The sequence below is a fragment of the Helianthus annuus genome, chromosome 16 (assembly GCF_002127325.2).
Source record: "Helianthus annuus cultivar XRQ/B chromosome 16, HanXRQr2.0-SUNRISE, whole genome shotgun sequence".
Taxonomy (NCBI): Eukaryota; Viridiplantae; Streptophyta; class Magnoliopsida; order Asterales; family Asteraceae; genus Helianthus; species Helianthus annuus.
Window position 1 is genome coordinate 6,928,904 of NC_035448.2, and position 16,121 is coordinate 6,945,024.

Consider the following 16,121-nt stretch of genomic DNA (forward strand, 5'->3'; position numbering starts at 1 on the left):
ATTGCTACTTTAGGGTTTTCCTTTGTGTTTTTCGTGGTTATAATCTATTAATTAAACAATGCACACGCGTTAGTATATTAACCCAAATTTACATTAGTTATACCCATGCCGAGACAGAACTCCAACGACTACGTCGGGCAGAGCCTCGACAGCCGTTACGGAGCGCTAGATCAATCGGGCAGCGTATCTAATACGTAACCGGGGGTTAAAATACTTACAACGAGGCATAACTTCGTTAATTAGGGGGTATAACGCCCGGGTATAATGGCTACAATACAGAAATTAGAGAGAGAATTGAAAAGTTGAGCGAGTTGGGACTGAGGCTGATCGAATCCATTTATAGGGCTAACCAGGCACTTTGTCGCGCCCAGCATAAGCCAAAGGCTTAGCCTTCACGGGCCGTGACGTAGGGGTGTAGGGTGTAGGCTTGCTGATTCGTCGATCCTAGCTTTGACACGATGCTGCCACGTGGCAGCTCCGGGACTCGCCTGATGGACTAGTTGTCGCGCCCCGCGTAGCCCGAAGACAAGGTCTTCGCGGCCCGCGAGCGCCTAATAAAACTTGATTTTATTTAATTTTTACAAAATTAAAGTATTTAGGGCCCACTTTTAGTATACGGGGTGTATTTTAAGGCGTATAGGGACCTTATAAATATATTAGGGTGTTAGAATTATTTTAGGAGGGTTGTTATATTATTATATTTTGTTCTAAATCTATATGGCAACATGTTAATAAAAAACATCCATGTTATGTGGAGATGTGATGATTGTGTTAGTAATTGAAGTTTATTGGTGATTTAATAAGTATATGTATTTAAATAAGTTCAATATAAGTTAAAAGCAGGTTGTATTATTTTTATGTATAATAAAAAAATATGATGGTTTTTAACTTTTTATGATTGTAACTTTGTTTGCATTTGATTATACTTTCTTAAAACCTAACTATTATTTATTTTGGAGTTAGTTTTATTTATCTTGGAGGATGGGTGGTAAGCGAGAAGGATGAGGATTTAACAAAACTAAACATAATTTTAACGCATGTCTATATATATATATAAATGAGATGGATTTGGGCTATGTGGTATTTGTATTTGGCCATGTAGGCTGATGTGGCAATTTGATTTAGGAGGGAAATCCCATTTCTCAAATTCTCAATACACAAACAAAAACACTTTGGACGCGGGATCCGGCTGAGGATGGGTCGGACTTTGGGTTTTCTATTAAACACGCTTCTTCCCTTGCACAAACCCTAATTTTGATATCCATACTTCTAGCCGTTTCACTCCGAATCTCAATGAAGACATCAGTCATTCATCATCGCGAACCCTAATCGCATCAACAATCATCGAGCATGAGCATATTCTGGTGTAAGTTATTGATTCTTGGTATAAAACATCTCATCAACTTCATCATTCGTCCACCAGGTGATTGTTTACATTATCTCCCCTTTGAATTTCGCTCATCCTCCTCTTCATCGTTTCTGAAGTGTTAATTTGTTGAGTTTTGCCCTTTCGTTGATCATCTATCCTATCTACTGATGGCGCTTTGTTTTCACATTACTTTCCTAATAATGTTATGTTCCCCTCTATGTTTTCTCGATTTAGGGTTTCCATTTGAAATTGATGTTAATATTTTACTTCATTTATGCTATAATGATCTTTATGCGATTGATGGTCGATCCATAAATTACATTTTCGCTAGGGTTTTGCAAGAACTGTGTGTCTCTTTGAGTCTTCATTTGTTTTAGGGTTTTCCACTTTCCATTTCATATGTTGTGCGTGTTAAGACTGTTTTCTGTGTGACTGATGATTGATTTGTTAATTAAGTTTTGGACTGAGTTACTTACTGAACAAGTTTGCCATGGTTTTGCAATCATTTGTTTTAGGGTTTACCACTTTTCATCTGCAGCTGGTATTGATTATGTATATGCTGTGTGTGTTAACACTGTTGTTTATGTGACTAATGATTGATTTGTTAATTAATATTGATTATGTATATGCATTTGCACGGCGTCTATGTACAACAAAATAAGCATTATTTACGACCAGAAAAGGCATATCTTTCATATGTTTTACACATAACCTATTTATCAAGTAAATCTTTCAATTCGGTTATATAAGAGGTACTTTTGTTGGGTTTATTAACGTTTTTGTTGAGAATTGGACAATGGTAGTTTTCTATTTATTATGTATGTGTTGTGGCCATTTTGTGTTAAATGACTTAGTTGAAACCACCATATGGCTTGAAGAAGCTCCAGTTATAACAATTTTCAATATTTATTTTTGTTTCTAAGGTTGCACTTGACTCGAGCAAGCCTAGCCCGTCGGCATCTGATTATGATAGCGGAAGTCAAATAACAACTGCCAGCCCTTCTAAGTAAGCTTATTTCATTCAATTTGAAACTTAAAAAAAGATTACATCAATGAGTTGGTAAATAAAACTAATTATTTTTTGTTTTGCTGAAGTATGACTATATGGATCAGTTTCCTGCTATGAAAATTCAATCCAGATATGTAGCAAAACCACCAAGAGCTGGTGGTAGGTGGTGTGGCGGTGGTGTCACCGAAAGGGTGGTGTGAGTTGCCGGCGTTGCAAGATGGTGTCAAAGGGGAAGGTAGAAGTTGTATTGCAGAGTTGTGGCGGAGGTGCTCCTTTGGCAACCGGAGTTGCAGGTGGCAGAGGTGCTCCTTTGGCAGCGGGAGTTGCAGTTGGCAGCCGGAGTTGGAGTTGGCAACGAGAGTTGCAGATAGTGGTATGAGTGTTATACATATATAAATTTGATATATTTAATATAAAAATAAGTTTGGGTCTCACAATTTAATATATTAATAAAACTTTATGTGAAGGAATTGGAAGGTGTTGCCCTAATGCAATTGTCAACTTGATTAGCAATCCTGTGAATTCTACGGTTCCAATCGCTGCAGAAGTTTTCAAGAAAGCTGGTACTTATGAACTGTTGCTTGATTTCTACAGAGTTTTTAGCGGTATGTTCTTTGTTTCTTTGTTTGATTTTGCGTATAGTCAGATTCTTTTGGTTGTTTCAGAGGTTTCTTACATGATTATGAGTTATGTTTTTTTTTTTTAAATTTTTTTACTTGATTCGTAGGTGGATGATTGGGAGTTTAAAGGGTGGTTGTGTTGTATTTCACGTTTAGGGCATAAATAATTTGTTATTTTGTTATATAGTGTATATCAATTTCAATAATTAGTCTTTTGATTTTTTAAAATCGGTTGATTTTGAGGATGCAATGTTGATTACGAGGTTTTAAGTAGCATAAAGTTTAATTTTTTTCAATATTTAATCACTTTATAGTCTAATTACTTCATATGTTATGTTTTTTTTTTGAAAGGAGAACTTCATTAAAACACGCCTGACTCGAAACCCGAGACAGAAAAAAACACAACAACAAAGGAAGCTACAAAAAGGAAAAGTTACACCAATCCGACCACGAGATGTGGTTGTTCCTAGATCTATACTTAAACCACAAGAACCCACGGGACTTTACATCGCAAAAAATGCTCTCCACTTTGACCTCAACACCCGAGAATACAGCCTTGTTCCGAGCCTTCCACAAACACCATAGAGCCGAGAAAACAATGCCCTGAATGATTGGTTTGGCAGCAACATTAACGTGACTGGACTTGTGCACCTCCAACAGGTCTTTAAAAGCAAACGCAAAAATAGGAGGGATCCTACACCAAAGGCTAATCTTATGCCAAAGCACTACCGCAACAAAACACGAAGTGAATAAGTGATCAACCGACTCGGCCTCCGACTTGCAAAGAGGGCAAAGACCATCCCCCACCTGTAACCCTCTTCTACTTAACGCATCCGCCGTAGGGATCCTACCCATCTCCGCACGCCATACAAACAAATTACATTTGCCCGGCACCCACTTATTCCAATCCAGAACATAGTTGACCATAACCGGAGAAGCTTCCGCCAACACCCTTTTGACCGAGTTCACAACAAATGAACCATTAGGATCTCCCATCCATCTCCACCCATCTTCTCTCGAGCTAAGCGTAACCGATGCAACTTCCGCCAACAAGGAGGCCAGTTCGACCGACTCCACACCCGGGCTCGGGTCATGTTTCCATAACCAACACCCCAAAACCCGATCACGAACAGAGCACGATCTCACCACTTCCAAAGCGAAGATGTTCGGGAACAACTCACACAGAGGCTTCTCTTTTAACCACGGATCTAACCAAAACATAATACGATCGCCTTTACCCACCATCCCTTTAAACATATTCCGAAGTACTACAGAGCCGACAACGGGTTTCATGAAAACGGAGACAATACTATTCCACACTCCGGTACACGACTTCTTGGCCGGAAGGAAATTCCAGTTTGATCCGTTCGCGTGTAAGGCGTCCACCACCTTAACCCACATGCATTCCTTCTCCCGTTTATATCTCCAACCCCATTTGCTTAACAACGCAACGTTAATATCCTTAAGTTTACTTAGACCAACCCCTCCTTTCTTTTTGGGCAATGTGATTCTATCCCAGGCAACCCAGTGAGTTTTACTAACTTCGCTCGAACCACCCCACAGAAACTTCTTGATGAGCCTTTCTAAGTCCTCGATAACCCGCTTAGGGGCCTTATAGAGAGAGAAGTAGAACGACGGGAGACATTCGAGGACAGAACGAACGAGGGTAACTCTTCCTCCAAAAGACAGCAAAGCGGATTTCCATAGAGCAAGTCTCGACTCGAAGATCTCGTAAACCGGTCTCCAATTAACAACCCGAGACATATTAGCCCCCACCTTGAGCCCGAGGTATTTAAACGGGAGGGAATCCGCTCTGCACCCGACACCCTCGGCCATTTGACACACTTCCGCATGATCCACTCCAATTCCGAAAAGACCAGATTTTTCTAAGTTGATTTTGAGCCCCGAACAGGCATAGAAACACCGAAGCATTCTAACGATGTTATTATAAAACCATATTTTAGGTGGTACATATTAGTGTATAAGTTTGATCAGTCCTATAATATGTTGTTTTTTTTGACAAATTAATTCTTGATTTCTATACTTCATTGTGCATTGAGTTATATTGTTTTCAATATCCATTTATCTCGCTCAGATGTTCATGTTTGGATGTGACGAAATACTTATATAGAAGAAAAAAAGGTTGCAAATGAGCTGCAAAGGTAAATTATATAAGAACTAGGTTTTTAAGCGGTTATTATAATGTATTTATCTTATTTCGACTTACTACGGTTTTTAAAGGAGAACAGGTCAATAAATAGGTTTTAACTATAAAAGGAACCGGTTGAGTCAGTTTTAAATCAAGACAACCATTTTTGTTGTGTAAACATGTGGTCTAAGCGTTATAAACCTCATTTTTTTAGTAGTTCTATGGGGGTATGCAAGACTTTGTTGGTGTAGTTGTATTATGTACAAAACCCATTCTTACCTGAACCAAATTGACCATTAAAAAAAAGTCGTTTTGACCTATACTGATTTTGTCAAAAACCATCCATGCCCATTGTTGCCTGACCTGCCCACCCGTCTTGCCAGGTATAGTTTTAACGCGTTTGTGACATGGCTTCATATATAATTTCATCATTTTAGCCGTTTAGGCATGGTTTCATATATGATTTCATCACTTGAGATATGTAAAGAGTGACTCTGTAATTAGAAATAACATGATGACTACTCCTCGCACAATTTGAAGACTGCAATCGTTTGCGCAATTTTTTAGTCTCAATCACAGTGTAAAGAGCAGAGTGTAAAGAAAGAACATACAGAAGTGGAATGAGCAAGTCATTATGTCTCTCTAAATTACTTGCTCTTTACGTCCGCATGTAGCGCCCGGTATGTAGTTTTCGTATAGAATTTTTTAGGTATATACGTTTTCGACCCCCCGGTTTTATATTTTTTAGGTATATACGTTTTCGACCCTCCGGTCGGAAATCTCAAGCTTCGCCCAACCCAACCTGTTTTGACCCATTATTTAGGTCATGTTTGGATTAGTTTATTTTACCTCCTTATGACTTATTGACTTTTTTGAAAATAAGTTTTTGTGAAATAGTGTTTAGGTAATAAGGTGAAAATGAGCTTTTTAGGCATTGAAAATGAGAAATGAAAAAGTCATTTGGTTGTAACTTTTTCAAAAAGGAGATAAGGAGATTAAAAAGGCAATAACGAGAAATAGAAAAGCTTATCCAAACATGCACTCAATCTACGAGACCTGGCCATTTTTCGACCTATATATGGTTTAATTGGTAAAGATGTAAGTTACTTGGTGAAAGAAATATGTATGCAGATTTTCAATTGGGTGCGGCTCCTGGTTTTGTTAGCCGGGGAAGGAGTAGTTGATTGGCTTCACGAGGTAAATAACTGGTCAACTGGAGTACAAATCAGAAGTGTAAAAAGGTGTTGACAGCAGCGATGTTTGCGGCTATGTGGAGAGCTTGGATGGCCAAGAACAAAAAAAAATGTTAACGGCAGGGCGACTTCATTACTCCAGCTGGTAGACAAGGTCAAAGAGCTGCTTTTCTTATGGAGATGGTGTAATTTTGTTAGTTGAGTCGTGTTTTTTTCCTGTTACATTAGTGTGGGGTTTGTTGTCTCCTCCTTTGTTGCAATGGGTTCATCTAATCATCTCTCCAGAATTTCTTTGGTTTTAATATATTTACCTTGCCTTTTTCTAAAGAAAAAAAAAAAAACCTTTCTGTGCTATGCCATGTTATTCTACCATTTACGAACATGTTTCTTCCACTTGAAGTGTGGCATACCATTTATGAACATGTTTCTTCCATTTAGCTAATATTTGATAGAAGATGCAAAATTAAAAAAATGGTAGCATGGAGCTCACTTGAGATGTTATATAAACATTTGTGATTTATAAAATTTAAATATCCAACCCGTGAGTATTCACGGGTGATAACCTAGTTAAGGTTATAAATCAAACGTGATATAATCGAATCATAATAGTTGAGGCTAAAGGAAACGATAAACTACTCATTGTATGGAAGGTAAGTGTAATTAATTCTTAATGTTGTATCCCATACCCGTCTAAAAGAATAAAAGAAAAAAAATAAAATTATCAAAATAAGCATAGTTGACCAACTTATTTCCGAAATAGATAAATTGTCAGTTAAGGCTTCGCTAGCGGGTTTTTTTACTTTTTTTTCCACAAATTTTCCGGCCTAGCCAGCGTTGGCTATTATGGTGATTTTGATTGCTCAAATGTCTATTTTAGTAATTATCAAAAGGGTGGAGATACAATAGAAAGTTTATTTGGCTAGGAAGGCTAGAAAGTGATCTTGACCATCTATTAAGTTAATCAAGGGCTAAGATTAAATCAGGGAAATTGTAAGGAAGAAAAGAGGCGCGTGAGTTTGTTCAAGAGCATTCTAGTCAATCCAAGCTAATAATTTCTCTCTCCTCCAATTCCCCCCCCCCATTTTTTATACGTTAATAACTCTTTCATACGACATTATTTTTTTTTTATAAAAATTGCACCAAAAAAAGAGCGTTTTTTTATCTTTAAAACGAGTATACTATTGCTATATTTTAAAAAAAAAATTAAAACCCAGTTGCGTAAAACGCAATAGAAAAACCACCAATTACGTAAAACGCAATGAAAAAAAACCTAAAAAATGACATTTTTCTAAAACGCAATGTACCAAAAACACAAAAAAATGACTTACTTGTAAAACGCAATGGCCAGAAAACACACAGAAATGTCTTATTTGTAAAACGCAATGGCCAGAAAACACATAAAAATGTGTTTTACCTAAAACGCAATGCACAAAAAACACAAATAAATGTCTTATTTGTAAAACGCAATAGCCAGAAAACACTTAAAATGTCTGTTTTCTAAAACGCAATGGACTGAAAACACATAAAAAAGTGTTTTACCTAAAACGCAATGCACCAAAAACACAAATAAATGTCTTATATGTAAAACGCAATGGTCAGAAAACACTTAAAAATGACTCATTCTAAAACGCAATGGACTGAAAACACCTAAAAAATGTGTTTTACCTAAAACGCAATGACTAAAAACACTTAAAAATGTGTTTTTTTTTTCTAAAACGCAATAGCCAGAAACCACATAAAACTCTCTTATTTCTAAAACGCAATGGACACATAAAACTGTCTGTCACTGTAAACTGTCTGAATTGTCTACGAATTACTGTCTTCGAAATGAGCCAATTTCTGGAAAATTAATTTTTCTGATGCGTTTTTAGTACAGCTCAACCCCAGCCAGGGGCTGCCGCCCCTGGGACCCCGCTACCAGGGGCTGCCGTCCCCGGACCTCGCAAAGATCGTAAAACGCAATGACTAAATCAAAAACCCAGATCGTGAAAATGAAATTAAAGAATTTCTTACATGGATCGAAGCCGATTCCTTCATCAATTGACGAAATTTGAATGATAGAAACACTTATCAACACTCGAATTGAACGAATCGAGTGATTATCTCCAAAATCACCGGAAAAAACGAGATTTTTTATGAAATTAAACTGGGTTTTCTTCAAAAAAAAAAAAGCTGAAGAACACGTTGATCGGGTTTTGAATCATTGATTGGTGATGAAAATCGCACTATAATGTAGTGATTATTGAGATAGAAAGTGAAGAATTAGTTAAAGATGGTGGGTTTTGAAAATGGTGGGTTTTGAAGTTACTGGGTTTTGAAAAAGGAAGAAGAAGGAGTTGGATTGACTAAAATACCCTTTCTCTTTATTTTAAAATTTGTCACATGTCATAATCCTATGGCTTCCTATCCTTCCTAGCGAAAATTAACTTCCTATTTGATTTTTTCCCATTATAAAAAAAAAAAAAAAAACTTTTTATGTCGTTAAATAAGTCAAAAAGAATTGAGATGATTATGTGTTATCTTTCATTACATTACATTAAAGTCAATTTATGTAGTAGTTTTTATTTGTTATAATAAATGAAGGCTGGGTCTATTCGCACACGCTGGTTGTCTTTTTGCACATTCAAAGCGCCTCGCTATGGCCAAAGCGGGGCGGTTTGGCTTTGGTCAACAGACAAGGACTGACTTCTGTCAGTCCTTGTCAACAGAAGTCAGTCCTTGTCTGTTGACCAAGCCAAAGCGCCCCGCTTTAGCCATAGCGAGGCGCTTTGGATGTGCAAAAAAGACAACAGCCTTGGTTGGGGATTATTTGGGTTGATGTGGGTTAGTTTGGTAGGGATTTTTGGTTGAATTAGTATGGTAGAGATTTTTTCAGTAAAAAATTTTTATGTGAGATTTGCCGTTGTGAATGGGAATTTGTTTTTGAATGATTGAATGTTGCCTTTTTTGAATTAAAACGTTGTTATTTTATTAAATTAACGTTGTTTTATAATTACGTCGTTACGTCATTATTTTTATAGAAGGTGTATAACATAAGTTCAACGAGCGTTAAATAAAACGAACACGTTAAATAAAATATACAGAAAGCCATAAGAATTAAACGTAAACAATCCAGAACCAACGTGATGTAAATAGAAGATTAACTGCAATATATATATATATATATATATATATATCAGTTTGTACATACAATACACAACAAAAAGGTACAACTGAGTACATAATACATAACAAAACACTAAACAAACAAACTAATGTACTAATCCTCGTGCGGTGGGGACGGTGGGAGGGGACGTGGAGGCAACGCAGCGAGCTCTCGTAGCTCAACGAGCGTCTGGACCATCCAGTCAATGAGTGCGCCCTGACGTCTGAGGCGCCGGTCGAAGTCCCGAGCCACCTCACGCGCTACCGGAGGTAGGTCAGCGTAAACGTGCTGCGGGTACTGTGGCGGCTCAGGAGCTGGCTGAACTGGTGGTACGTGGACCTCCTCGACCCGGTCCTCCTGCGCCGGATCATCCTGAGCCTGAGCCTGAGCCTGAGCCTGAGCCTGAGCCTGAGCCTGAGCCTAAGCCTGACCCTCAGGCTGATCCTTAGGCTCAGGGATGCCCAGAGCCTGTCGCTGAGCCCGCCGAGCGTCCCGCTGAACATCAGGAGGGGCTAACACCCCAGGCTTCACCTCAATAACAACCGGGATGACCTCCGGCAACGCCTCTGGCTGCCAAATCAGCCCGTCAGCACCCCTGAACCGCAGACCGACATCAAAGGTACGGGTGATCTGCATAGCGGCTACTGACGCGCGGCCCAACCTGGATGACGGGACCGGATCGGACAGCAGCGGATCAAGCTCGGGCACGATCCCTAGCGATCGTGCAATGGCGGTGATAAACGAGCCAGTGTGAAGAAACCCGCGGAGCTGCCGGTGGTATGCAGTAGCAAAGTACTCTGCCAGGCTGGCTGCTAGATCGCAGGGCTGGCGGCGTAGTAGGCAGTAAAGAAAGAAAAGGTCACTAAGGTTGACCTTCTCCTTGCTGGAACCCCGCGGCACGATAGTCGACGCAATCACCTGGTGCAGGTATCGGTACAAGGGATCTATGATGGTGGTGGCCTTTTGCCAGGATTTCCCAAAGGGAACCCTGGAAATGGCCCTCCAGAAACTAATAAGCGTCTGCCTGTCCATCATCGTAACAGCCTGCGTATATAAATCAGTATCAAGCTCATGCTCAGTGTACAAACCTGTGTGGACAGCAAACTCCCGCACACTCATCTCAAATTGCTGCCCGGCCAGACGGAATGTAACCTCGTGTACCGGAAATAAAGGGTCCTCCACGTAATCCGCCGGATGCGGCGCGTATGTAAACGTAGAGCAAAACTCGACCGTAAGCTCCGGGTACGAGTCCTCCATCGCTAACTCAAATAGGCGCGACCAAGGAGTATCTAGCCCAACTATCTCACGCGCCCGCTCGATCTCCCCCACGGTAGATAGCAGCTCCCAGTCTATGCCTACGTGCTCCCCAATCGGTATGGTGCGCAACCTAGCGCATCTCCCCCTCGCCCGTGACCCCACCGGAAACTGAAGATACGGACATGCCGACTCCTCCTCGTCCCCCACCAATCCCTCATCCATATGCTCAATCTCCTCATCGGATAAATCCATCCCTGCACGTTGATCAATTAAACAAATATTAATAAAATAATAATAATTAAACAAATAATAATAATTAAACAAATAATAATAATTAAACAAATAATAATAATTAAACAAATAATAATAATTAAACAAATAATTATTAAACAAATAATAATTAACTAATAATAATTAAACAAATAATAATAATTAAACAAATAATTATTAAACAAATAATAATTAACTAATAATAATTAAACAAATAATAATAATTAAACAAATATTAATAAAATAATAATAATTAAACAAATAATAATAATTAAACAAATAATAATAATTAAACAAATAATAATAATTAAACAAATAATAATAATTAAACAAATAATAATAATTAAACAAATAATTATTAAACAAATAATAATTAACTAATAATAATTAAACAAATAATAATAATTAAACAAATATTAATAAACTAATAATAAATAAACAAATAATAATAATTAAACAAATAATTATTAAACAAATAATAATAATTAAACAAATATTAATAAACTAATAATAAATAAACAAATTAAAAAAAAATCAACATGAACCAAAGCGCCCCGCTATGGCCTCGGCGCGGCGCTTTGGTTCTTCATTCTGAAGAACAGAACCCACAGGGACAGCGGATCAAGCTCAAATCAACAACATACAACCAATAATTTTGAATGAAAAGATAAACGAAAGATTAAGGGGTTTAGATCTAACCTTTATGCGGTGAAAAGCTCAAAAAATCGTCGAAAATCGCTCGAGTGTGTGTGAATCGCACCTAGTGTGTGTGTTTGGTTGTTTGGGTGAAGTGGGGGGGGGGGGGAAGATGCCCCGCTTCAGTGTATAACGAGGGTCCAAAGCGCCCCGCTATGGCCATAGCGCGGCGCTTTGGGACCAAAACGCCGCGTTATGAGCATAGCGGGGCGTTTTGGGGTTTTTTTAAATTTTTTAAAATTGTATTTAATTAACAAACGGATCAATAAATAGTCTAAATTTGCCGTTTTTTCCTTTATACATCATTTTTTAATATATATGGACTATACGGCAAGTTCCGGATCAAATCGGTTACGTGTGATGTCTTATTCCGTTATCTCGTATCATTTAGGTTTGAAATCACAAGTACTCCTGTGAGAAGTGTTATGTGTATCAGCCGCCTACCGTACATGAACATGACGTATTTTTTCATTAATTGCAGTATTATGATGTATATTGTCATTTCGGGTCGTACAAGTGCGTATTGAATCCGATTGGGTCGTGTCGGTGACATTCGGTTTTTAACGTGATGTAACGCGTATATTGAACAAACACAAACGTGGTTATTATTAAACACATTTAAGATACACAAACACAAACGTGATTATTATTAAACACATTTAAGATACACCGTGAACATATGGGGTTGCATTAAGGTCAGGGGCACGATACGTAAGCATTTCGTACGTGTTGATCTGATCCATGTATAATGTATGCCAGGCTGCTGCGCGCTCTGTTCTGTTCGCTGTCCAGAGTAGGTTTGGGGGAGGCATTGGATAACAACCTCCAAGCTCTACATGTATGAAATGCCCCTTGTCGACGAACACAACCGCAACTACCAGGTGAGGTTCCTCAGCTTCGTTTGGGCCGCCCAGCATAGGAAAAATTGTATCGCTCCCACGAATGTCGAAGGTGTGAACAATCACACCGTATCGTTGGGCAATAAGAAACCCCGTCTCAAGCATCGACATGTAATTTTCGATACCTGCTCGTCCCACCCCCTTGAAATCGATCCGTTTAACCAGCGCATCATAATGTCCTACATTTTCCGGATCGAAAACCTGCCTCCAAAGCGATTCGTTCATACGTAACTCCATTAGAAGCTGTTCCCGGATCTTCAAATATGAATTTTGTTTCACTCCTAACCCAACAGCCACCGATCTAAATCCACAATGACCATCTGGTTTCACGTCCTTTATTTTAACGATGTATGGATGGATCACTTTGGGAATCTGAGATGCGTAGTTGCGGATCGCTATATCCGTCTTAGGACCGAGCTTGATATTCGGGAAATCAGGGTGTAGGTTGAGCGGTTTGGTATTCTTTCCTCTGCAAGAATCTTCGGCTGATATGTACGAGCTGTGACGGGGAAGATCGTCTGAGGCATCGACCCAAGTTTCTTCTGACGGAATGTAAGAGCTTTGTCTAGCAGCTTCAACCTTTCTTTCTTCCTGCGTTTTCAATGTTGGTCGACCACGAGTTTTCTTCAGAACAGCAGGAGGTTTTTTGTTACTGTTCCCTGGATTGAGGATTTGCTGAAACTTTTCAAAGAAGCTCCTTTTCACTTGAGGGGGTGTTGGATCGATCTGTTTTTTCAATTTTTCAAATTCCGCGTCTACATCAATATCCTCTATTTTATTCCTTGCAGGCTTGAAGTCAAGCTTCTTCCAAAACACGTCTATGTGTGTGATCCGGATTTGCTGACCTGTGGATGAAAACAAATTAGGTGGCAAAATCATAACGAGAAAGTTCAAAAATAATAATTACCTTTATTTTCCAACTTTTCCAAACGACAGGCACATGGCAAACTACAGCTGGTAAAAAGTTGGCAACCACAGCTTGCACCGTAGGCTCTCAACCCGTCTTCCTTACGCTTTAGTTCCATACTCAAAAGCTCAATCGCATATATTGAAACCTTTCTGAGAATATATGCAAGCATGGGCTGCTTCTTGTGGTGCGTCATCACTTTTCGGAGGCTTGTTTCAAAGGTACTTCTAATCTCGGCGTATTGTTTAGCAACAACATGATCAACATACAGTACAAGTTTATCCAGTGTGTTGCGATGACTTGGAAAGTGACTTTTTAATGTTGCATGCATGCTCTCAACCCTGTTGGTCGTAGTCTGGTGAAAGTTGATAGTTTGGTTAATCCAGCAAGATACAAACTTTTCATGGTACGGATCCAACCAAGATTTCTTCATATAATCATAAACCTCTAAAATTAAAAAACGTAAATAGTCAGTTTTTGTTATTATATAAAATTTGAACATAATTATGTAAGAAATACTCACGTTCACGGTCAGCTTCTTTCAGTTGTGCTTCAAAGTTTTCCAAGTTATACATGTATATTTCCTCGGTCGTAGACTCGCACAATGTCCAAAATGTACGTACGAATTCTTTCCACTCCTTGTCAGAGAATTTCTTCTTGCTGTTCTTATTAATATTTTGTTGAATATGGAACCGACAAAGATACTTATGCGCTTTTGGAAAAACTTGTTCACACGCGTTCATTAGCGCAAAATCCCTGTCTGTTAAAATCACGCGCGGTTCCATACATCCTGCCAGCATAGACTTGATCCTCTGCAACACCCATAGGTAGTTCTCTGACTTCTCGGCGGAAATTACAGCACAAGCAGCCGTAAACGATTTGTTTGTCGACGTCATGCCTACGACCTGAACAAATGGCAGGTTGTACATGTTCGTTTTGTATGTGGCGTCAATCATTAGCACATGCGGGAAGGCACACCACATAGTGAATGATTTTTCGTGAACAAAGAAGACGTCTTCAACTTCGTTCGATATCTCATTCGTGCGCATGTAATAAGTGTAATTTTTTTCGATAAGAATGTTTTCAAGTTTTTGCATCGGAGACTTACCGACATTTTTTTCGACGTTGATCTTCTGAACAGCGTTGTGTATATCTTTCGGAATAAGCTTTCTAGCCGGATTGTTTTTTGTCAGCGTTCGCCAAATACTTTGGTTGCGAATATCTTGCTCTGCCAACTCCTTAACCAGTTTTTTGTCCTCTGAAGAAAGCCTTCTCGCATACGCGTGACCCTCGAAGTTTTCAATAGGAGTGTGGTTATGCTTCGCCTTCGTCACCTCGATCCTCCAAACACTTCCGGATGATTCCGAAAGCCCGATCATCTCGAACGGGCAGCCTATTTTCTTGCTACCCGTTTTCCTCTGTGTAGCTACACTCTTATGCTCCCCACCAAAAGTACATTGAAACCAAATCTTGTAATTCTCTCCTCTTTTATTCGACCTCTTTGTCACAATGAGGTAACCATTGTCTTTTGCCGTGTCTTGTACCCAACGCACCAACTCTTTACGTGACGAAAAGGTCTGCGTTGTATCAAACGAAAATGTAACCGGGTAACAACCTTCCTCGTCAACAGACACATCCTCCGGCTCACCATCGTCACCGAGATTCGAATAGACTTGATGTTCAAAGCTCTGTTCACAACCGTAACTCTGGTTTGGATAACACTCCTGCTGTACAAAGCTTTGCTCGCCACCGTAACCGAAATTCGAATAACCTTGTTGACAACCGTAACTGTCGTTTGGATAACACTCCTGCTGTACAAAGCTATACTCGCCACCGTAACCGAAATTCGAATAACCTTGTTGTGCGTAATGGTCCTCCACAGGGGTATTCAAATCCAGCTGCACCGTGTTATCACGATAACGAATGCCAGATACAACCTCTGTCTCCCTCAAGTTGGACGACACCGGTTTCTCAAACGAGTCAGAAATAGCGGTCCCCTCGTAAGAATCAGGAACAACCGACTCGTCAGAATAATCACCGAAAAGATAGTTACTGAACCACGACATCGTTTTTTCAAAAAATTTAACTAATAGAGCAAAGAAGATCGACAAAAAAAAAAAAAAAAACAATTCGAGTGATGAATCTGTTGTCTGGCCAGTGATTTAAAGCCAGAATTTGGGATCGAAGCGCCGCGCTATGGCCAAAGCGCGGCGCTTAGGGTTCACGGGGCGACTGAAACCTAGTAACCTTTATGTCTGTCAGTCTGTCACTCAGTCAGTCATTCGAAACCTCGTATCACCTTTTGTCGCCCTAAGCGCCGCGCTATGGCCAAAGCGGAGCGCTTAGGGGTGTGAAAATTATTTTGGCTGTGTGTGATTAGCATGATCCTAAATGAAATATGACAATAAAACATATTATCCACACTGTGCGTTTGTAAGGTTGCCATCTCATCACCAACATCAAATGTCATGTCCCTTTTTATCCACATTGTACGTTTGCAAGACTCCCTTGTCACCAACATAAAGTATGTTAATTCAGTGACTTTATATTTAGGGTAAACTAGATATAGCCCCGCGCGCGATGCGCTGCAGATTCCACCACGATCAC

General features: G+C 39.4%; 1 protein-coding gene and 1 long non-coding RNA gene across 6 annotated transcripts; one reads left to right on the top strand and one right to left on the bottom strand.

The window, feature by feature from the left end:
* Positions 1 to 1,253: 1,253 nt before the first annotated feature.
* On the top strand, positions 1,254 to 5,866 carry LOC110916159. Of its 5 annotated transcripts, none has more exons than XR_002579540.2 (5): positions 1,254 to 1,423; positions 2,293 to 2,375; positions 2,465 to 2,751; positions 2,846 to 2,983; positions 5,094 to 5,866. It is a non-coding gene; the product is annotated as an uncharacterized LOC110916159 (long non-coding RNA). The 5 variants fall into 5 exon arrangements; XR_004884695.1 differs by having other exon boundaries at positions 1,348 to 1,366; XR_002579539.2 differs by having other exon boundaries at positions 1,256 to 2,375.
* Positions 5,867 to 12,290: 6,424 nt separating this feature from the next.
* On the bottom strand, positions 12,291 to 15,634 carry LOC118488429 (PKS-NRPS hybrid synthetase CHGG_01239-like). Its single transcript, XM_035986007.1, has 3 exons — positions 14,038 to 15,634; positions 13,515 to 13,961; positions 12,291 to 13,452 (listed from the first exon to the last, which is right to left on the bottom strand). Exons 1-3 carry the CDS (start codon positions 15,578 to 15,580, stop codon positions 12,368 to 12,370), a joined length of 3,075 nt encoding a protein of 1,024 aa, XP_035841900.1. The 5' UTR covers positions 15,581 to 15,634; the 3' UTR covers positions 12,291 to 12,367.
* Positions 15,635 to 16,121: the final 487 nt, after the last annotated feature.

Coding starts and splice junctions, on each gene's coding strand:
- LOC118488429 (XM_035986007.1), bottom strand. CDS start 15,580: ATGTCGTGGTTCAGTAACTATCTTTTCGGTGATTATTCTGACGAGTCG. Junction 13,962..14,037: donor GAAAGAAGCTGACCGTGAAC/GTGAGTATTTCT, acceptor TTTTAATTTTAG/AGGTTTATGATTATATGAAG. Junction 13,453..13,514: donor GGAAAAGTTGGAAAATAAAG/GTAATTATTATT, acceptor TTTCATCCACAG/GTCAGCAAATCCGGATCACA.